This window comes from Pezoporus flaviventris, unplaced genomic scaffold (genome assembly GCF_033815535.1).
Source record: "Pezoporus flaviventris isolate CSIRO_AGI_PZ_B2104156 unplaced genomic scaffold, CSIRO_AGI_Pfla_v1 ptg000063l, whole genome shotgun sequence".
NCBI lineage: Eukaryota > Metazoa > Chordata > Aves > Psittaciformes > Psittacidae > Pezoporus > Pezoporus flaviventris.
In genome coordinates this window covers 5,712,356-5,735,260 of record NW_026892611.1, presented here as the reverse complement: position 1 = coordinate 5,735,260, position 22,905 = coordinate 5,712,356, and the positions used below count along the sequence as shown (strand labels likewise).

At 44.2% G+C, this 22,905-nt stretch overlaps 1 protein-coding gene across 9 annotated transcripts in view; it reads left to right on the top strand.

Moving 5' to 3' along the window:
- Nucleotides 1–22,905, top strand: part of AUTS2 (activator of transcription and developmental regulator AUTS2) — a 733,524-nt gene that overhangs the window by 272,700 nt on the left and 437,919 nt on the right. The window contains exon 1 of one of the 9 annotated variants that reach the window (XM_061470342.1): nucleotides 2,956–3,044. The exons of the other annotated variants lie outside the window; for them this stretch is intronic. Within the exon in view, the coding sequence (XP_061326326.1) occupies nucleotides 2,997–3,044 (48 nt within the window). The 5' untranslated portion in view covers nucleotides 2,956–2,996. Of the gene's footprint in view, nucleotides 1–2,955; nucleotides 3,045–22,905 lie in introns of those variants that run through there. 9 annotated transcript variants of the gene reach the window in all.

Genomic DNA, 22,905 nt, shown 5'->3' with positions numbered 1-22,905 from the left:
AGAGAAAAATTACTCATGCTTCCTCAAATCAGCCTCCTGCAGATCAGTTTGTACATGTGGTAAAAGCCGGTGCACTTGCATAATGAAAGAGGCAGAAACAGACATTTTAAATAAGCTTCCAACCTAAATTCTCAAGAGCTGGTAGGAACCCAGAGTACAGTCTCCTTCTGAGGTCTGCATTGATGATGCTGAGGTCCATCCTCTGGTAAGTTGTACCAGAAACCTGGCAAGTCCAAAATCACTGGCTTCTCTTGAAAATCAAGTTCTGCTCCTGCATCATGAAGCTGTCTGGAAGATGGGGTACGGAAGGAAGCCTCTCTGCCAAGCCATGAGAGGGTCTGACAGATGGGTTGACTTTCCACAACATGGACAAAGCTGTGAGTTAAATGGATCAGACAGTGTTCAGGCAGCTGTGCTTGTAGTTCTTTCTTTTAAAATTACATTTTCCCCTATCTACAAGCATTTGGGGCTGTTTTCCTGGGATGCTGTATAAAAATAATGAATCTGTATAGCTGACGTGAAGAAGACTTTAGATGAGAGCTCACCTGCGGACGTAGTTTGTTGGCTCTGTTCCCTACTCCAGTTAGCCAGCAGGCAGACCTAGACAGAGTCTCAGCTCTTCCACAGGTCTCCTATACTCTTCCTGCTTACTTTCTCCCCTACATTCCTGTCATGTAATCTGAAGATATTTGCTTTCTGTACCGTCCTTTCTATTTTTCATTTAAATTGTTTTCCTTTTGGGAATGTATGGTACAGTACGTGAGTAATGTATTAGCACAATTTTCAACCCAGCGAGGCTTTGGTCTCGATTGATGACCTTCAGGTAATAACAGCAACAGCTCTCATCGTAAACACTAGGTTGAGTTCTTTTTGAAGGCTGTATCGCATCCCTAAGTAAACTTTTCATCCAAAAAAAAACCCAACAAACTTTAAAACCCTGTGTGCAGAGAAGTATTTGCCATTGCTTTTAAAGCTGATGCTTGCTGTGATTTATTTATTTTATTAAATAAGGTACCCAAGAATTTCTCAAACTGTCTGAGAGGCATAAAACCCCTGGCTTGCTGCAATATGCATGTTTTACACATATACTTTTCATTAATCATGAGGTATCTTTGTGGCAAGAAGCTGAGTAAATCGTCTGACTCCTTGAAAGCATCTTCCTCTGCTCTAAACTGTTAAAACAGCACAGCATCACTGTGAGTTGACTGTCCCCTGCTGTGTTAGAAGCAAAGGTAAAGGCTGGATGTTGACAATTTGCCATTGCACTGCCGTATGAAGTAGCTGTTTAGACATTGAAGATGGGTTAAGTGCTGCCAGTATGCAAAAAACCAAACAAAACATGAACAGAATAACTTGAAAGGACTTTATAAACCCCTTGTTCTTCACTGCTCTGAATCTCCATATGTTATTTAGTTATTAATATCTATATCACAGCTGTATCCTCACAGGAGGGAGCTGAAAATGTACTGTTAATGGTCATTAAAGAAAGCCTGAAATATTAAAGGGGAACATGGTCTGTGAATGGGGTTTGAGCTTTGAAATTTGCACATCTGGGTGGAAGAAGATGAAAAGGATCCAACTGGCAAAGAAGGCTCAGCCACTGGTTTATCCTGGTCTGGAGGAAAAGGCATAGGACGTTGTGATTTTGAGGGGGGGGGGGTCTTTTTGGTTTTGTTCCTTGGTTTTGGCTGTTGAGAGCTTTGAAGCTTATACAAAAGAATATCCATGATCCCACCATATCCAATGGGACGCACGTGGGAATTGGTCACCTTTCCTGGAAACCCTTTCCGATGGCAGGTTTCGCAGCCCAGCCTGTGCAGGAGCACACAGGTAGGGGCTGCAGCGGCAGCGGGTGCCTTTGGTGGCGCTGGTGGTGCAGTGTTCACCGCCTGCTCTCGTGTTCCCTGTCAAAGCAAGCCCGCCAACCCCGCTGCCACAGCACCACGAGCAGGAGGCGTTCCAGGGGAGCCGGGGTGAAGTTGCGGCAGCTTGTGCAGAGCTCGGATTCTATCGGGAGGTTTTGGCTTGCAAAACCTCGCCCATGGCCTGAGGGAAAACGGAGCGTGCTGGTCCCCTCCCTGCCTGTGCGGAGCTGCAGTCCGATGGCGGGAAGGGGAGAGAGGGGCAGCCATGAGGAGAGATGGTGAGGGGAGAGGAGAGGATGAGCGGCCAAGAGAGGTGAGGAGAGAGAAGGGGTGGCCATGAGGGGAGAGGGGAAACGTGGGGCAGCCATGAGGGGAGATCATCATGGAAAAGGAGAGGCAGCCATGAGGGGAGATCATGAGGGGAGACTATGAGGGAAAAGGAGAGGAGGCCATGAGGGGAGGGAGATGGTGAAGGGAGAGAAGAGGATGAACGGCCAAGAGAGGTGAGGGGAGAGAAGGGGTGGCCATGAGGGGAAAGGTGGGGCGGCCCTGAGGGAAGATCATGAGGGGAAAGGCTAGGCAGCCATGAGGGGAGATCATGAGGGAAAAGGAGAGGTGGCCATGAAGGGAGATCATGAGGGGAGAGCAGGAGTGGTCATGAGGGGAGATGGTGAAGGAAGAGGAGGGGTGGCCAGGAGAGGTGAGGGGAGAGGAGAGGCGGCCATGAGGGGGCATCATGAGGGGGAGGGCAAGGGCAGCCATGGATTGTGAGGGGCGGCTGTGGGGCATGAGGTGTGGTTGTGAGAGGAGATAAGGGGTGTCCACGAGGGGTAGGGGCAGCAGCTATACGGTGTGTGCCACTGGGGGGGGCAGATGAAGGGTGGCTGTGAGTGGAGAACTTGAGGGGAAATAAGTTTGCCCTCAGTGACATGGTTTAATGGTGGGCTTGACAGTGCTGGGGTAATGGTTGGACTCAATGATCTTAGTCTTTTCCAACCTGGTTGATTCTATGATTCTGAAGCACACACGAATCTCACAAGAGCTGTGGATGTGGCAGGGCAAAGAACTGAAGGCTTTGCTTGATCCCCAGCTGTTTTCTCGCTCGGGCACTGTTACCATCTGCCTCCTGACATGGAGTCAGCAGGCTGGAGACCTCAACTTGAGGCGTCACCTGGTAAGGTCAGAAGGCAGTTCAGTCCCTGTGGTTTATTCACCTGTGCTTCATGTATCAGCTGAGGCTCAACACTAGAGTGCCAGTGAGCATCAGCTGTGGAATCTGGATTCCACAATGGAATCCGGGTAGTGCCCACTGACCTGTCCCACACCTCAAAGCAAGGTCTGCTGTGCTCGCTCCTCTGGGGTGTTACTGTGATCATGCACTTGGCTTCCTTGCAGCTTAAGTGTCAGCATAAGGCTTGATACCAGTTAGGTCTTTAAACCAGATGATACTGTTTTGCTGGATTTAATTATACATATCTGTTTCAAACCCAAATAGATGTATATATGGTTAAACTTGTATTTTGTCATTTCCTGCAGCTGAAATTTATTGTGGATTGAAATATACTGGTTTATCTGCCTGACCTTTTGCTAATTATTAGATTGAGATAAGTGTGTATGTAAGTGACAAATTGCCTTTAATGACATTTAATCTGCACGCTGACATTAATGGCAGGTTTAGCAGCCCGGTTATAGTCTTTGTTGCTGAGAGACAGAAAGAGCAAGGACTTCTATCTTAATTTGACCTTATTCAAAAGGTGTTTGTAGTAGTAGTCAATTTCTGATTAAGTTAATAACCTGTTTTACATAGAAAGCAGTCAAACATTGATATATGAAAGGGCCTGGAGGTGACAGATTACACTGGCAGCAGTGCTGTTGCTGGAATCTCACTGTAAATATATGGGAGAGCAGGAGGTGGGTAGAGGAACAGCCCCAGACTCTTCTTGCTGATAGAAGGGTAGGTGCCACATCCAGAAAACATTGCTGGCAAAGCATCTGTTGGACATTGGTGGGAGAAAATAGCCAGTATTTGATTTTGATAATGATTTTCCTTACAGTCCAAGCTTCTGAAACACAAAGATAGGCAATTGTATGTGCGAATTGAGAGAGGTAGGTATGCATGTCAGGAGTACCTGTTGTAGAGTGTGTTTCCATAGAATCTTATAATGGTTTGTGCTGGAAGGGACCTTAAAGCTCATCCAGTTCCAACCCCCTGCCACAGGCAGGGACACCTTCCACTAGAGCAGGTTGCTCCAAGCCCCTGTGTCCAACCTGACCTTGAACACTGCCAGGGATGGGGCAGCCACAGCTTCTCTGGGCACCCTGTGCCAGTTCCTCAGCACCCTCACGGGGAAGGACTTCCACCTAAGAGCTCATCTCAGTCTCCCCTCTGGCAGGTTAAAGCCATTCCCCTTGGCCTGTCCCTACATCCCTTGTCCAAAGCCTCTCTCCAGGTTTCCTGTAGCCAGTTTCCATTGGCCGTGGTGGGAGCTGCGTGCTGTGCTGGGCACCCTGGGGGGTTTTCATTGCTGCGATGCTGTCGGGTACCAGGAGGGGTTTCCTTGTTAGAATCCCCAGAAAATAATGAATGTAGTGAAAGTGTCTCCACTGGGGATTAAGGCGCTGATCTGAATCTGACTGGGTATTACATTGCACCATATTGAGGTCAGCCGTTGCCTATTTCTGTGACAACAGAGAGACTGCAGATCCCTTAGGGTAAGCAGAAAAGAGAGCCCAAGGTGGAAACTCAAGTCCTTCTCTCTCATTGCCCTGTGATGTATTTACAGAATGATTTAAGAGGGACTTCAGAGACGAGAGCAGAGGTTATAAACTGCTTTTAGTAAAAGTAAACACCTAAGCAAATCATTCAAGAACCCATTAAATGGCTAGACAGCTCCTATAAATACAGTTCATAATGCACTTAGGAATGTTCCACCACCTACCAGCACCAGTGGGCTTTCCTGTTAGCACTCTTGAAAGTTTCATTTTAATGATGAAAATTGTTCCTCACATCACTGAAAAACTGTGAAGATGCAGTTCAGAAGATAGCTGGAAGGAGAATAATGTACCTTAAGCTTGTAAAACAACTCATTAATTTATAGTTTAATGCCTGTTTTTTATTCAACAGAAATGCCTTAAAACTAAACCAAACTGTGTGGCAAATTGACACAAATGTTTAGTGAATTGAGATCAACACTTATTGCATCAAATTACAATGAAACTGCAAACAGAATGCCTTGGCATGTTGGTGTGGAGCTTTTCAGCTGTCGCTGGGCTTGGTGGGGAGGTGCTGTGGAGGCATCAATCACTGGGCCGTTACTGAGCCTGTGAAAGCACCAGATGAGCTGGAGAGGATTGGGTTGAATCAAAGAAGTTTCAGATGCTTTGGGTTTTGCTTGCTGGGTGTGTCAGCCCCAGCCAGCCAGGAGATGCTCCTGTCTGTCCTGCTGCTGTTCTTATTAGATAATAATAACACCTATTAATAAATAGTGTTATTATTTAATAAAAACAACCAAACACAGCTACTGCACCCTGTCACCGTCATTGTGGAAATCTGGGTGTCTGCTGCTGTTGCCACAGTATGATTCTGGACCTGTTTTGCTTCCGTCTCCTTCCCTCTCTTCCCTTTATTCTCCAGTGTGGGCTCACAACTGCAGTTTGGTCATTTGCTCAACTCCAGCTTTTACCCAGTTATTCCGTTCCCCAAACGATGGAAGTTCTTTGATAATTCCCTGTGTTCCACTGTACTTAGGTGAGATGGGGTCTACAAGTTAAGCACGTTCTGGGAGGTAGGAAAAGACTGATAGCTATGTGTTAGAATAGGAAACCAAGCCAAAACCAAAGCGTGGTGACAAATCACCCCCCAAATTGATGAAAAGCCCCATACACCTCTTGTATACCAGAAGTAATTTTATGCCTGTACTTTTCATAAAAGAAATATATTTTAATTTGGTGCTGCCCCATCTAATTTCCGTTCTCTGTTAGTGCAAAGGTGAATTAGAATAGACTATGTCTTGAATTGATATTAACCAAGTACTGTTTTCATTGTGCTGGTCCTGAGTTGCAATGTTGGCCCTTTCTAGAGCAATGATGGTGTCCCATACTCAGCACTGGTGCCATTGTAAGTGTATTTCCTTGCAGGTTCCCCCTTACTTTGTGGACTGCTGTGTGGTCTGATCAGAGACCAGAATGCCAAAAGAGACCGTTTGGATCATTTTGACTGAGCTTCTGCACAACTCGGGCAGCAGGAGTTGGTGTAATTTCTGTTGGAGCATATCTTTAACATAAATAAATCTGGTCTTCACTTTAAGATTGCCAGTAATTGAGAATCCACTGCAGTCCTTAGGAAGTTGTTCCAGTGGTTAATTGCCCTCACAGTTAAAAATTAGCACGCTATTTATAGCCTGAACTTCTGTTTGCAGCTACTGAGTTCTATTACTCCCTTCTCTGCAGAACAAGAGCCACTGTTCCAGTATTGTTCGGTGCTTTTCTTTGCTTCCATTTCTCTTTTCACTTCATATAGATAGAAAAATGCTGCAGTAATATGTAATTTTTTTCCTGAGTTTGGACTACATTTAAAATGTATTTTAAGATTCCTGAGTGATAAATGCTATAATACACAGAATTCCAAAAGATCTGTTAATTATCCCAGTGTGAGCTTTGGTACCTCCTGGTGGCATACACCCAGCAGGACTCCTCACATCCTGTCGTCTTCTATTAATATTGATACTATTTTTTCTAGGACCAACACCTAACAACTCTGTAGGGGAATTAAACCTCCCTCACTGATAGTTCGGAGTTGAATGTCCTTGTGCAGCCAGGGGAATGGCAGCGTTATCCCATGGTGAGATGTGTGGGTACCAGCAAAATCAGCTCTGTTGTCACTCTGTTTCCTCCTTCTTCTTCTTTAGAACCAAATTTAGTAGTTGCCTGTTGTAGAGCAACAATACTGATTGAGAAGGAAGAAAGCGGTGTTCGTCACTGGCCATTTTAGGGTCTCATGTATTGGGATTTACTTGGTGACTGGTAATTACAGAGACTCCTACACACAACCCTTTACTAAACCTGCACTTATTAGAACAGGACAGAACCAGATTGTGTACCCTAAATGGTTTTAAAATACTGTCGTGGTTTAAGCCCAGCTGTAAATCAGACCACGCAGTCTCCGTCTCACTCCCTGCCTTCCCCCACCTCCGCTCCCAGAGAGATGGGGAGGAGAATCGAAAGCATGTGACTCCCACGGGTTGAGATAAGAGCAGTCCAGTAACTAAGGTATAACACAAATCACTACTGCTACCACCAATAACAATAATGATAAGGGAAATAACAAGGGAAGAGAATACAACCACTCACCACCCGCTGACCGATACCAAGCCTGACTGAGCAGTGATCTAGCCTTTCCGGGTAACTGCCCCCAGTTCTACATCCTGGGCATGATGTGCTGTGGTATGGAATACCTCTTTGGCTAGTTTGGGTCAAGTGTCCTGTCTCTGCTTCCTCCTGGCTTCCCCTCCTCTCTGGCAGAGCATGAGACTCACAAAGTCCTTGGTCAGAATGTTTATTCTGACCAGCAACTAAAAACATCGGTGTTATCAGCGATGTTCCCAGGCTGAAAGTCAAAAACGCAGCACTGCACCAGCTACTAAGAGGGAGAAAAATGACTGCTACTGCTGAACCCAGGACAAATACATTTTCATCAAATTTGCTTTGTCTGTGCTAAAGAAGTGTTGACCTTAGCAAAGGTCTGTGTTGTGCTGTATCAGATATACCTGGTATTTGGACTCCTTATTCCTCATGACCTGAAATTAATCCAGAAATACATTGGCACATGGATGTGAAACCATCTGCTTCTTGCTTTCTTCCTGCTTTTCAGAGCCCTATGGACTCCCCATTGGTTAGACATGGTGAAGGCAGTGTGTAAGTAAACCCTAAACCAAACAGACACTAAACTCTTGGTGTCATTCCAGATTTAGCTGCTTGGCTGAGTTCTTGCAAGTAAAATGCTGCTCTGGCACTGGTGCTGTCCTTGAAGATGGTGCCCCATGCGGCGTGCCGGTGTGGGATCAGCCCGGCTTTGCCTCATTCCCTCTCTGCTGAGGCACCCCACAGGCAGGGAGGTTTTTGCCATGACGAGCTCGAAAGCTTTGTGGACATCCTATGGCTGTGTTGGCTTTGGAGGTCTTCTGCTTATCAGCAGGGGTAGCTGTCCACTAAGATGGACATCTTGGTTCCTGTCTGACTCCGTGTCTGTGCATGTTGGAACTGGGAAAAAGCTGCAGAGACCTTTTCCTGCAAGTTTTCCCTGGATATTTAAACCAGGATGCTTTCCCAGTGCCTGTTCCTGCCACCATTGTCACTGCAGCCTTTAAAATATTTTTCCTTGTTGCAATCTTCCTGATAAAAGCATCTCTAGGAAAGAGGAATTATGGCACATGACAGAATATTCACATTTTAAAGCTACACATTGGACTTCTCTTGGCAATGATATTTGAAACCTTGCTGTAGTCAGAAAGTAAGTGTTTGGGCCAGTTGATATGTACTGTTGTAGCTGCAAAGGTATGGGATTCTGCTCTTTGCTTTTAGATAATTCAGTTGTTTTATTGAGAAGAGAGGGATTTCCAGCACCTACTGCCTCAGCTCCCTCTGCACCCATCTGCTGTTACCTTTGTGTTCATAGTCCGTGCTATGAACCAGGAGTAAAAAACATTGGTATTAAGCACCCAGTGGGGTGAATTTTTCACACTGTCATCTCTAGGCTGGTTCCCTGGTCAGGGACCTGTAGTGAAACCTACTTCTAGTGAGCACTGTTGGATGTGGGCTTAAAATTCCTGCTTCAGCATTGTAAATGTGTCCATGAAAACCACAAAGACTTGCCTGCAGATAATAGATGGAACCACTCTTGTGTGAAATCATTTATGAACTTCTTGGGTCTTCTTTTTTTTTTCCTTTCAGTTTGCCTTCATTTCCCCACCCGTGAAATAGAAATCCCAACCTTGCCTTTCTTCCAGGCTCTATCTGCGCTAATACAAAGCAGTTCAGCAATGCTTTTGTGCCATATGTCTTCACAGTGGCAAGCAGAGGGGGGCTGTCAGTCTCAGCTGGGGGCCTGTATTACTACTCATTCTGTAGTCATACAAATAGTGGATAATATAATAATAATGCAGAAAAGAAAGTAAATGCTCTTTATATGGAATAATTGAATATCGCTGTGACGTTGAACAATGACTCTTAAAAGGATGGGGGGAAGTCATGCTTTTTTCTTCCTTAATTACAGCTGAACTAAAATTACTATATTTAGTTATTTCTAAAGCTCCATTGTATTTTTCTGTTTCTGAAAGAACACAGTGATTTGGATATGCATGCATTTTCCTCTCCAGATGTCCTCTTGCATCTTGAATGTGGTTTTATATCTTCATATCTGTGATAATGGAAGCTTGCATTTCTTCACGGGTAGTGTGTGAGAAGCCAGTTGCGCAGGTCAATATTAAAGAAATATTATAAATGGTCTCTGTAGGCTTAGAAAAGCTCCATCCCACTGTTGCCAGTACTTTGTATGTAGGTACCTGTCTTAGCTTCCTCACCTTTGTGTTTTATATGAATTAATGAGTAACCCAGATGGTTTCTAGTTGTTGTAGAATCCCAGACTGGTTTGATTTCCCTGTTAAATTTGCAGCAATAGTACTTTATTCACCCTCGTAGGCAAGTACACGGTTGTATGCTAAAATGAGCACAGGGTACTGGATTTTTGAGTGGTTTGAGAGGTCATATTGCCAGTTCATGGAGGAAATACAAGGTGTCCTGCGTGGAATCATTCTGAAGCTTCCTGTACTTAATCTAACTGGGAAAATGCGCTGATTTCCTTATGTTTCAATACCAGTCAGACACCAGTCCAGGGACAGTCACAGGGAGGTGCTGTCCTGTCTTAACACCAGGCAGTTCTCCTGCTCTGTTTCAACCATTACTATCTACAGCTAGTGCTCGAGGATGGGGAGCTCTGTGGGTTTGTGCCATTTGCTTGTCACATGCCGTGTTCCCAGTTCGAGCGAGGGTGCCTGGTGGAACAGATGGGGCTCCTTTCCACTGTGCCCATTAAACTTCCTGAGATTGTAATGCATGACTTTATGAAGTGATTCACTCCTGGCATCTTTAAAAATAGGTTTTATACAGATATTTTTGATGATTGTATGGCTTTCCATCAGCCATTTTCTGCTGTATAAAGGCTGGTGTGTATATCATAGCTTCAAATTCATGCTACTTAAAGCAGTGCTATTGCACTTGATGTCGAACATGGTGCTCAGGTATCTCTTTCCCTACCACCTAAGCACCATCCACATCACATCTCCATAACCAAGGTTCCCTGTCTGCTAAGCCTGTGTGCTATTTCTCTACTTCAAAGAAGCATAAGAGTGTAATGGTGGCAGTGTATTCTGAGATCCTTGCTTACCAGTTTGTCTCACTGAAGCTACAGAGTTTAATAAGCTATAAGACATGTTTTTGTCTTCCCAGCCTCTGTCATCTTATAGCAAATTATATTCATATCAAAGAGTAGCTGATGTTAAGGGTTATATACATGAGAGCACCCTTCATGGGAGCAGGAAGAGATGATAACAAAAGTGGTTTGACACAAAGCTGCCTGAAAGAGGGAAAACTCTACACACATCTTCGCTCTTATGTGCATTTCAATTTACACTACATCAAATTGGATTAGAGTCTGTTAATTCAATTAATGACTACATTGAAAGTTTGCCTTCGCTCATAGTGAAAACAGGAGGGCAGCTCCTAATAGCCTATGGATTTAATGACTGCAACTTTGAAGAGTGTTAAGCTAAAGTGAAGTTCAGAATGGCTTGTTAACTGGGTTTATTAGCAGTTGACCTTCCCTTTCAGCATAATAGTAGCAGCCAGACTGAAGAAAGCATTAACGTCCTCATTAGCATTTATCTAAAGATAGTCTGCTGCCCATTCCACAGTAAATTAGCTCAATCAGCCAGAAAGAGCCTGAGAAACATTTTCTCACATACCTTTAATTCTCTTTTTACTCCCCTCCTCCTCCCCCCTTTATTTTAAGTCAGTCGAGTTCATTTTGTCTGGTTTACTTGAGAATGAAGCCTCGGGACAGTTGTATTTAAAGAAAGTGTTTCTACATGCTCAGATAATTAGAGACCTTCTCCTGTGAGCCAAAGTCATGGGAGTGGAATTAGGGTGTTTTCAGGGATGTCCTTCTTTTGGCCTTTGCAGAGATTACTGATACCTTGCTTGTTTTCCAGTACAAAGCTTTTCTCCAAGATAGCCTGGCTGCCTTGGAAGTTGTTTCCCAACAAAACAGTCTCTTTTGTATGTGTGAGAACTCCTGTTTGGAGGTGCAAAGTGCACTTGCGAAAGCTGATGTGCAGGTTTGACCCTTGCTAGTAGCTGGCGATACAAAAAGCGTGCTAATACTTGGGAATTCAGTACACTTGGCTTATGGAGACAGCTATGATTTATGAAATGCTCTGGGTTGACTGAGCTGCAGACAAAACACTTTAGTTATCTGCCATCCCCTCAGTGCTGACCAGCTCTGTGCTCCTGGCATGGCTTTAGAGAACAGGGCTTGAGAGGGAGAGAGACCGGGAAGTGTCATCAAACCCTGTTTCTATTTGTCATTTCCAGTGGTGAAAGGATTTATGCCTTCAGCGTAGAAGGTTTTGTTCAATGTAAATAATTCATAGGAAATAAATTATCTTCTGTGTACGAGTAGGTGGAATGGCTCAGGGTCCTATCCTGTGTCCTGCCCATATATCTGATTTGTGAAAAAGTTGTGTAAAACCTAAAAACCCCATAAAATGGAATTCTCTTCTGGGACTTCTGTAATTCTATCTGTTCAATGTATTCAATCTACAAGGATGCTGTGCACACCAGTGCCAGCCCCACAATACATCAGTTACTCGGGCTTTGGTTATTCATCTTGGGTAAGGTGGGCATGGTATCTGTTTACAGTTAGAATGTTTTCTTTGCGCAGTTCAGGATATACTCACAGGTTTTGCTGGATCAAACCCTTTTTATGTTTATAAATGATCATTGATACAGTTCATTGTGATACGAAAAATGTTAATAAACAGCCTTTTCCTGCTTTTACAGCACACTGGACAAAAACAAGGTTAAGAGAAGGGAAAAAAATGTGTTAAAAGGAGGTGAGGTAACCAGTGCCAGTTTAATCAGCACCAGTATCTCACTTGGTTTGTGCTGGTGTACAGCAATTCAACTTCTTTCTTCAGCATTTGCTAAGAGCTCCTCTCAGCCTGTTAGCCCTTTATATGAAGCATCTCGTAAACTGCTTTTACGAGACTGTTGCTTCCTCAAGGCTTTCAAAACAGGTTGTAGGAGAAAAGCAAAAATGCAGTCTTGGTGCAAAGGAAGGAGGAAGAGGATGGAAGGAAGATATAGAGGAATGTATGAAACTGTCCTCTTGGCACAATAAGCATTAGCTGTGGTGTCTGAAGTTTGTAGTTGTTGAGCCTAAAGCTTTCCCTGAAATGAGATCCCTTGGCTGTCCCTTGGCCTGGAGGATGTGCTACTCTTCTGTTCTGAGCCAAGTTAGAGCAGGAGTTTACCCAAGCTCTCGGTCTCCACTTCCTCCTGTGGAACATAAAGATGGGCAGGAAGATGCAGAATTTGGGTTTCCCTATGAAATTTCCATAGGATTTTTTACAAAAAGTCGCTTGATTAGGTCTGTTTTCTGTAAGCAAGTCTCTGCTGCCAGTACAAGCTGTCTTTGGGCTTTCTAAACCAATAGGTATTCAGGGGTTTATATTTGATGTAACATTTCTCTTGCAGTAATAATCAGAAGCCAAACATTTGACAGTCTCAAACAGTTGAATGTACACTCTCAGGCTTTAAAATTTAAGCGCTTGATCTTTGTAAGTACTGGTCCTGGTCTAGCCAAAGTACTTAAGTGTGTGCTTAATCTTAAAGCCCTGGGCAGCACCATTAACTTCAGCAATACTCTCCCTGCATTTAAAGTTAAGCTTGTCCTGAAGGATTGTGCTGAGCTGGAGCTGGAACACTTGGCATCTTGCAGGATAAAGCTGTAAAAGCAGCCCGGTTTATGAAGACAGCTCAGCTTCTTCAGCTCTAGTTGATTTTAAGAGGATTTCTGTATATAGTGATTTTGCTCCTGAAGAATGCGCTGTCGTTGGCTGCTGCTGTGTAGGTACCTCAGCTGTGCTTGTGGAAGCTGTATACTTAAATAAAATGGGGGAGGATTTTCACACAAATATAACGTGAAAGTGCCAGAATTTTAAGACTTTTCTTCCCTTAGAATATATTTTTTCTTTTTTTTTTTTTTTTTCTTTTTATGTGTGAACATCAGAGTATGTGATCCGGTGATGGGTTTGAAACTTGTAACTCAAGAGGGGTAGTTTGTTGTTGTTTGTGGGATTTTTGGCACCTGTTTTACCTATAATACAGTTTGGCTGATAAATCAGATTTGTTAAAAAGAAGTTGCAGTGATGGTGAAGAAACAGATGCAATGTTGTTGTATCTTACAAAGTTATGGATTGATTTAATAAGGATTAAACCCTACTTCTAATAGGGATGGATGCAATATGAAAAAATCTGGTTTAGCTTGCAAGCAGTTCTACTTGTACCGGTTGGGCTTCCTGGTTAAGAGGGATGAAGAGGTGCAGGAGAGATGGAGGGGTGCAGCAGACAGTGCAGTGCAGGAGGGGTGGGAGGTGCAGCAGCGCAGTGCGGGCCACTGCAGTGACTGTGCTGCACATCGGGGACTCCTGTCTCTGGGGCTTTGCATGGGCTGGCTTCCTGCCTGGGGTAGTTAAAAGCCTGCAAACACGGGTACTGTGTGGCCTGTAGCTCCACCAAGGCAGCTGCTGTTTCCACAGTCCTGAAATTGCTTTTCCAAAGGTCATATAGCTGCTGTGGACAATTAATGCTACATCCCAGCATTTCGGATACTGCAGCCTCGTGTTACGATGTGCACAGGGTTGAGAAAACACTAGAGGGAAGTGAGCAGCTCCCTTCGGCGTGTGTTGTTCATACTGTACGTGCTTTTCCCTTCGATTGAAGGGAAACAATTTTGGAGCTGGGGAAAAGCTGGTCGGTAGCACCATCTGCAGGCAGCTAACCAGGACGGGCACAGCACGCTGCATGGAACTCACCTCTAGTGCTTGCAGGGAAAAAAAGGGACAAAAGGCACCTGGAAGGAATGCAGGATCAAGAACAGCAGTGCCATTGTAAGCATCAGTTGTTCAGGATTTGCAGTGGGTGTTTTTGCATCCCGCAGCAGTGCCATGCCCAGGGAGAGGGAGACCTGCAGGTCGATGGCACTTCCACAGGCTAGGTGGGCATGTGGCGACACGATGCTGTGCCAGGACTCTGCTGCCTAGAGATGGAGGTCAGGATGGTGCTTGAAACTTGTCCTTAACCCTCAGAGCCGTCCCTCTACCCTGAGCCAACACATTGCTTTGCTGTCCCAAGTAGCTGAACTAATTCTAAATTGTGCTTTACTCGAGACTTCACTCTGTGTGCTGAGGAAAACATCAGAAGTTGCTCCTTTAGTCTCCCTTGAGCATCCTCTGAGCTATCAGTTCCTATACTAGAGTACAAGGCAATGCGAGCACATTCCTGTCAGGAGATGAAGTTGTACTGTTTTCTCCATCCCTACTCAGCTCCATGGAGACCAGAGGCAGCTCCAGGTAGAGGCAGGGCTGCGGGGCCCTGACCACCATGGTGCAGCTCAGTGCCTCAGGCTCTGTCCTCCTGAAGTGCCACGCTAGCACCCAGACCCTACAGCCACGCAGGGGACATGAGTGCCAACACTGGAGATGGGACAAGGGGAGCAGGCACCCCACATGTTAAATGTTGTTCCTTCATCCACAAGCAGTCTTTGAGCTCTGTGCCTGCCCACAGCTCAGTGCCACAGCCAGTGCTTGCCGCTGCCCTGGCGTCTCTCTCGCAGGGTTTTGAGGTTTCTCCAGCTTTTTGCAGCAGATGGCACTCTTTAGTTCTGTTTCAAACCCTCTCCTTCTGGAAGTTTCTCTGGGAGAATCTGTTTTAAAGGAGCCTCACTGATTTCCCAGCTCTATTCTCCATGAGGCTTCATGAAAGCCTGTAAAAGAGCATTAACTATGGGCAGGAGCCGGTGGTGGCATGAAGGTCCTTCAAGGCCTTGGTGAGCCCAAATGACACCCTTCTGTACAAATACAACTTTAATTCTGCCCCTCTATCAGTAGCACTGACCCCTCCAGGAAGCCTACTGGGTAACACAGTTCCTCCAGTACACTTCTGTTTTTTTTAATACACAGTGGAGATGGGGAGCCCTTCTTTACCCACCTTTATGCTGTCAATCCCATCCCATGTTGTGTATCAGAGCCCCACTGCAGTGTTTCAATCAGTTATGTGAGAGGATTAAAAAGTAATTATGATAACAAGCATCACTACCAGTGTCATAGGCTTTCTATGTCATGGAGAGGAGAAAAATAGGGACTACAAGCTAAATGAGCCATCGCAAAAGGCTCTGGCATTGGTTGTACTTTATGTGCATGAAGAAGGCTTATATTTAAAACAGATTCTCTGCAGAAGAGCTGTGATTGCATGGCGTGACATGGATCTCATCATGCAAACCAGCAGGGAGTCTGTGTGCGTTGCTGTTGTGTGTCTTTCCAGCCCTCTCTCTCTGAGATGCTGGTGACCGTAAGCGTAGGTCATGCTGCTCCAAGGGCATGTTTCTGCAGCCGTCCCAGTGGCTGGGCCAGGCGGGGTCAGGGGACCAGTAGTACGTGTCAATAAGGTACTAGGCTGAAGTGGCTGCTGAGCAGAGCAAGGTGCAAAGGTGGCACATAGGGCTTGAGAGGCTGCCTGCCTCTTAGGCAAAGGCACTGGTGTTCTCCTGTTGGCTTTGTACGCTGAGGTGTTATCTTCTGAACTTTGTGCCAATGCCAGTTTTGTCCCAAACCTGAGAAAAACCTGGTGTGGAAAGCAGGTATCAACCCTGTCACTGGAAAGCATGCTCCATCCTGTGTGACGTGCCGATCTGCAACATATCAGGCATTGATGTGTGTAATCCTGCCTCTGTGTTTTGTTTCAGAGGTCACTACTGCCAGGGAACTGAATATTTGCATTAAATACTGGATAAATCTGTGTTTGCACATATTTATAGAGATTATTTTTCAGGAAAGATCAGAGTTTTCCAGCTCTTTCTGTATCTTCCTAGAGGAAGAAGAATTTGACTGATTTAATTGTTCTGGGTTATTTATTTCTATGTTTGGCTTTTATTGCTGGCCCCGCTTAGGTGGGATACTCAGTTGATTTTTACTAATTACAACATAGTTATTCTCCTGAGCATGAGCTGCTGTCCAGGGAAGTACACTACAGGGCATCTCTCCTCCATAAATCAGTCCCAGGATTTTATTAGACTGTTTATGTAAGTTTAGTTTATGTGCTGTAATTCTTTGCTGTGTTGCTGAGAGTAATTCCCAAAGAGGATGTTTATTCTTCTTGCTTGTAAATTCTTTAGTGTGGGCTTTTTATGTGACATCTTTGCCCTCCTTCACTTCCCTTTTCCTCTTTTTTTGGATAGCACTTGGGGGCATTGTATACTCCAGCCAGTGAAAACCTTACAGTAGTTACTCGTGCACCATGAGATATAATTGTCTTGGAAGTGGGAATAGCATTTTAGTTAAGTTTAGTGCATTGATTCTATTTTTAATTCACATAGAGTAACTTTCAGAGTATCCAGTCAAATCAACCCTGGTGGTGGTCTTACATGGAAGGTGTCCATCTTTTTGGATACCATTGAGTGGGCCAACTTTGTTGTGGTCAGATCACATCTAGGTAAGATAGGGTCATGATAAATAATAATAAATAATAAATCTAGTAATTATTAAGTAAAAATCCAATGATTTTCTGAGGAATAAAGCATGAATTAATCAGCAGTATAGCACAGGATTTCCATAGGAGGCGTTTGAAAGCAATACGCAGGACTTCTTAGAGGCTTCAGCTGAAGCATGTTGCATCTGTTTATAGAAATGTAACCCGAAACATCTGATAAAAGTCAACTGCACTTCTGAAATCACTGCATGGCCATATGCAGAGGGGTTTGACATAAACCTGCAGAGCCATAATGGAAATGACAAGATCAGTGGTTGAGGGGAGATTCCAGGTATCTCCCTGTGCCCTGGGAACCCCCTGGGTGAGATAGTTTCACATCCTTCTAACTTCCAGCCTTCTGTGGAGGTTCCCATTAAGGTGTCATAGCTCCCATGTCACAGGTCAACACACCCAACAAGGTACCTCTTTCTGATGGGTTAACATCACAACCTGGGTTAAATGTTTTGGATTTTTTTTCTTCTCATCTGAATTTGCCAGTGAACCAGAACATCCTTTGGGATGTTAAAATAGGATATTTTTTTCTGTACAAAAGAAGCTAATCAGTGTCTTGATGTCTTTGGAGTTATGGAGCGCACGTGGGTGCTGTCTTGTGCCACTTGGCTAAACCACCTGCTACCGAACCATGTTATTTAACATGCATTTTTGTACTGTGGCTGCCTCTGTCTGCAGTCACTGCACTGAACTGCTTCTTCTTCCTCCTATTTTACTGTCCTCTATCCTTTCCCCTCCACAATCTCCCATGAGTGCCTTTTCTTATAGGTGGGCAACTCAGCCAGAGGCAGCAAATTCCCATCATAGTGCCTCTCCACAATCTCCACTGTTCCAATCTCCATAACTTGCTTTTGTTCTCCTTTTAATTCTTTCCCATGCCTGATTTGACCACATTTCATCAATGGTAAATGAAGCAGGGGAGAAGAACAATCCAAGTCTACTTGATATCCTTGTCCTGAGGCCGAGCCAGACCCTGTTGCGAAGAAGTGGCAGTCCTTCAGAGAACCATTATGGCTTGCAGGAATCTGTAACATATTTCAGGACAGCCTGCTTTCTCTCTCTTTTTCTCTCCCCCCACCTCTGTAAACATATGAAAGAAACATGAGAGAGCATTAAACCACAGAAGACAAATCATGGTCAGAATAAATATACTGTTTGCTAGCAAACTTAAAAATACGCTTGTGGATTCTAATAGCTGTAGGCAAAAGTTGGATATTTATTGCAGCCAAGGCTTACTGTGGTTTATTATGTTTATAAAACAGTTTAATACTACTTTTCTTTTAAAATGAGTTTTTAATTTAGAATAATTTTGTCGGATTTGTTTCCAGAGTACAGATGGCTGCTCGCTGCGGGGGTGCGGGGTGACAGGGAGAAATGTGCTTGTGGGTGTGTTTTAACAGCACTCCCAGATGGAGTGGATTGAATGAAATTTAAACCATTGCCCTGTGAACTACAAGTGTGATAAATATAATCAGTCAATGCACAAAACCACAGTGGAGGGGGGGGGGGGGGAAGTGGATTGATAGGAACATGGTGGGGAGGGAGGTGGGTCCAACAGTGTGGCTGCTGGTGTCACAGCAGAGCAGCATCTTCATCGTGGACGCCTCTTATGGAGGGTTTACCAGATGTGCACCAACATACTAACAGCATCCCCCACCTCCTCTGTAACCCATTCTAGTCCCTCAAATCCTCCAAATGCAGGATTCACATAGAAGGGCTGAAAAAAGGGGGAATTCATGCCAAAAAAAAGAAGGCCTGGCTGCTGGAATTACCAAGTGCTTGGAGTATTTTTCATTTACTCATCTTAATTATTAAGTGCAAGAGTTTATTGCCATCAGTTCCAGAGTTCAGTGTAGTCCAGTATTTTAAGCCCCATAGATTTCCTTGGAGGGATTTGTTTGTACAGAACCTTTCCATGTTTAAGCAATGTAAGCCACACTGGATAAACTGTGCACAGAGTGTTTTGGACAATGCAGCAGAACAGGTGAAGGAAACTGAGTGAATTTTGATTGCTCCAAAGTTCTGAGATCTTCCAGTCTGTGGGAACCAATTTTCAGCTAAAAATGATCTATGGGCCTTGAGCTGTAGTGTGGGGAAGCATATCTGTGTCCTGACTTACAAATGAACAATGCAGCATTCCCCCTCTGTTCAGTTACAGAAGATGGTGGAAGATGGACACTTGGCTTCTCCTCTCTCATTGCAAACATGTAGCAGCTCAGCCTCCTTGGCTCCCTTCCTGCCAGCTTTCATCAAAAATAAAGTCATCTCTGCTCTGGCCAGGATAAATGTCTGGCCAACTTGCTTTACAGGAGGATATGCTTTGAGCAGGGCTTATTAGAAAGGTGACAGTTTATATTTTCCTGGCCAACACAAGTGTGGCCATGTCCATACTTTCAACATTTGGTGTGTTTGCTCCTGCGTTGTTCTTTCATCATGGCTAATGTCTATATATAAAAATGCCCAGATAGGCTTCCAGACTTCCACACTGCCATTTGGATTAGACATGCTTCAAGCATGACTTGCTGATGCTCACTTGCACGGTGTCAGGGTGGCCACAAATGTCTGGCATGGTCGCTGCAGTCATACAGTGTCTCCTGCTGTCATAGTTGGGCTGGAAGTTGCTTTGCTGAGGGCAAGCCCTGTGTGTGCACATCCTGTGGAGCTCAGTTGTGTGCCTCTTTCTCCAATGACTGCCTTTGTTCTGCTGCACTCGTGTGCTTTGGGGCAGGCATGCTTGGAGCAGTGTGCCAGCTGGCTGGAGATGAGTGTGCAGGCACCAGTGGTGATCTGGAGAGCTGGTGCTCGGTGCCAGGTGAGCTCAGCCGTTTACAGCACTTGGTATATTTTCAAGAGACCAACAGAGATATGAGCTTCAGTTCAGGCAATGAACACGTTCAAGAGGTGATATGGGAGATTTATGATCTGGTGTAGCAAGAATGTGCAGCAGTGCTGGAGGTTTCTCACAGTGTTGAAATGGCCTTTGTCTGATGGGATGGGTCAAATCGTTAAAATTCCCAGCAGATCGGGGCAGGGGATAATAGGAGGATAACACCTCTTGGTGTATGCATGGGTAGGATAAAAAAGTATATAGTCTTCCAAAGTGATGGCTAACTTTGAGATGCAAGATGTTTCCTGGGGTAACTCAGTGATCCTTAAGATCTTTTAAGGTCTTCTCCAACTTGTTTGATTCTGTGTTTCCTGGGTGTCATGATGAATCTTAAAAGATTCAGCCAACACTGGTACAGCAGTAAGAAGGGAGTAGTTGGGTTAAAGTGAGATCTTACTAAATGAGAAGGCTTCTGCTTCAAGTACATATGTTGCTGTTGATAAATAGAAATGCAGACTCAAAGCCTAGAAAATAGCTTCCCATGTTGTCATGGAGCTGTCACTGGCATTTGCAAAAGGATGTGTATTGTATGAAGACAAGGGTGCTCATATGACAGAGAGCATCATCCCACTTGGCATCCTTGTGGGTAATATCATTAATAAGTCTAATTGCATTGTAGGCTTTCAGTTTCCTGTGCCAAATGCTGTTTTTCAGTAGCTCAATCAGTTACTGTTTTGTACTAACACTTGTGTATATGATGCCTGGTGCAGCCATGGTAGGCAAGAGTGATGCTGAAATTCTTTAATAACATGCAAGCAAATCTGCTCTCCAGGTGTACATAATCCGTGCAATAGTAATAGGTTTAAACCTGTATAGACCTGTAAGCGAATTTTGTAAAGGACTTCTTTTCTGTATATAAAGTGAGCTTGAGATAATGGCTTCTTCTAATTTTGGCTACTATTAAAACCTAAAAAGGGATGTTAGGGCATACACAAATCGAGAGTGGAATTTAGCATTAGTCTGGTTAGCAGGTGAAATTTTCCAGAGAGACTTGCAGTGCAAACCCAGTCAACTTGCTGTAATAGAACAGTTTCAGCATGCCTCAGGTTTATTTTTGCCTCTGACAGTTGATGCACAGAATCTCTGGACTATTATTAGCATTTTTGGTAATTCCTGTTGCAGCGTTCTTGAATGGAGCTTGGTTTTGGTGGTGTAAGAAAACAATCTGTGCTGTTCTTACTTCATTTAAAATAATTATTTGCTTCATTTAAGGTTACTTTAAGGTACCTTTAAGGTTACTTCTTAGAGAAAGTTTGGATTCTGCAAACCACAGGTGAAAATTCAAACAATGAGAGTTGTAGCTCCATGGACAATCAAACTGAAGTGCTAGGTGGCTGCAGGATGTACCCATAAGCCAACAAGATCGAGAGGATTAGCTCTAAACTCCAAACCTCATTCTAATTTGCTTCATGAGTATCAGTGTTTCCCCTGTGTAAAATGGAGATTGCTCTTTGGAGAGTGAAGCTTTGATCAAGCAAACACCTGTATGAGTTCCACAGCCGTTCCCCCACTCGGCATCAAGCCATTCTTTGTGCTCCTGAGACAAAAGATGCAGCCCCACTCCTCTCCTGCATCAGATGTGAACAGCAGGATCTCTTATCTGCAGACGGGTAGAGTTCTTAGAATAGCAGAGTTACCATATGGAGAACTAGAAGTCTGTGTGTTCTGGTGGTAATAGATGCCTCAGCCTGCACCTGCACATCTTGGCTTGGCCTTTTCTTTTGTCTTCTCATATGTCTCACCTCTTTGGACGCCAGACCTAGTCCCTTGTGGTTCCCTCCATCTCCATAGTCTTCTAAATCTGATGTAATACACTTCTTTCCTCTTTTACCAAGGTCTCTTGATTTGTCTTCATTTTGTTTTAAACTCCCAAACACTCTTAATGCAATTGTAGAGCTAAATAAATGCTGTATTATGTTTGGGGATATTGCTTTCAGGAAAAATGGTCCAGTGCACAAATTGATAGCGGAGTATATTGCACTTAAGAAAGACAGACTGTGCACTTACTGTGTGCTAGAGAAAAAGCTGCAGGAATTTTTGATTCTTTATTTTTGTTAAGTTGAGGGGCTTTGTCATCTATTTTTAGAGCATGTGTGTGGTGTGTAAAATAAAACATCCGTGAAGACATCCCATTTGAAAAAGCACATATTGTCATCTCCATCATTTTCCAACCTACTTCCTGCAGGAAATCCTTGAGAAGCCTAAAGCAGCCCTATCTCCTCCTCCTCCTTTTTTTAAAGGTTACTGGCATGTCTTTTTAGGAGAAAAAAAAAAACCAACAGGTTTCTTGTGATCTCAGTACCTACGAAAATGAATAGTGGAGCTTTTCATTGGCTGCTTTTTATCTTGCCTATAAAGGGGTGTTAGTGACAAAAGGGAGAAGACAGCGGCCACTTTCCTTTCTACCACCCTTGTTTCTTAACTTTTCTTCTTTTTTTACCCAGCCAGCTGGCTGTCTTTTGATTCCAGGGTCCTTAGAAGCAGAGGCTGTGCTTCCTTGAATGTCTGGAAACGAGACATCATATTGGGAGTGCTACCACAAAGAAACAACAGAAACAAAACACAACCAGAAAAGGGATCAATTTACATACTGTGTCATACAAGTCTACTGAACTGCACTTCCAAGTCCAGTGGGACTTCGAAGAAGCTATGAAGAGAGGGAGCAGGTAATGAGAGGGATTTAAAGACGTGCAGTTATGTAGGTAACAGTTTCCTGGGTGGAGCTGTACCTGGGAAGATAATAGATCCAAGATTTCTAGTTTTTCAAGCATGGCTCTGTACTGCTTGATCAAGGACTGGGTGTATTATTTGAAGTAGTAGCAGACTCATAAATCTCTGTTTATTTGAGGGATCTGTGCTTAGTGTGTAACATGGAGATACTCACATAAACAGCAGTGTGAAAGCTAGACATCACTGCTGGCAGTGCACCCTCCAGAGAAAACAGTTGTGCATAAACCCAAAAGAGTGTTTCTTATCCCTAGCACATGGTATTCCAACAAGTCAGCAGCCCATTGCTTTCCTCTTGCAAACACCTACTGGTTGTTAGCAGGCATATACAAACAGGATTCTAATGAATCCCCTTACAAAAACCTGAGTACTTGCATGAGTTTGAGTTGAGCCTCTTCATTTATGCTTCTGAAAGTTTTTCTTTCTGAAAAGTCCAGAACTGTGGTCCCAAGAGTCCAACAAGTGTAGTTCACCCTATGACCTCACCAGGATCTTTGTGGACTTAGGGTGGAAGTTTCCAGTGGCCCACAGAGTCTGCTGAGCACATTTTCCCAC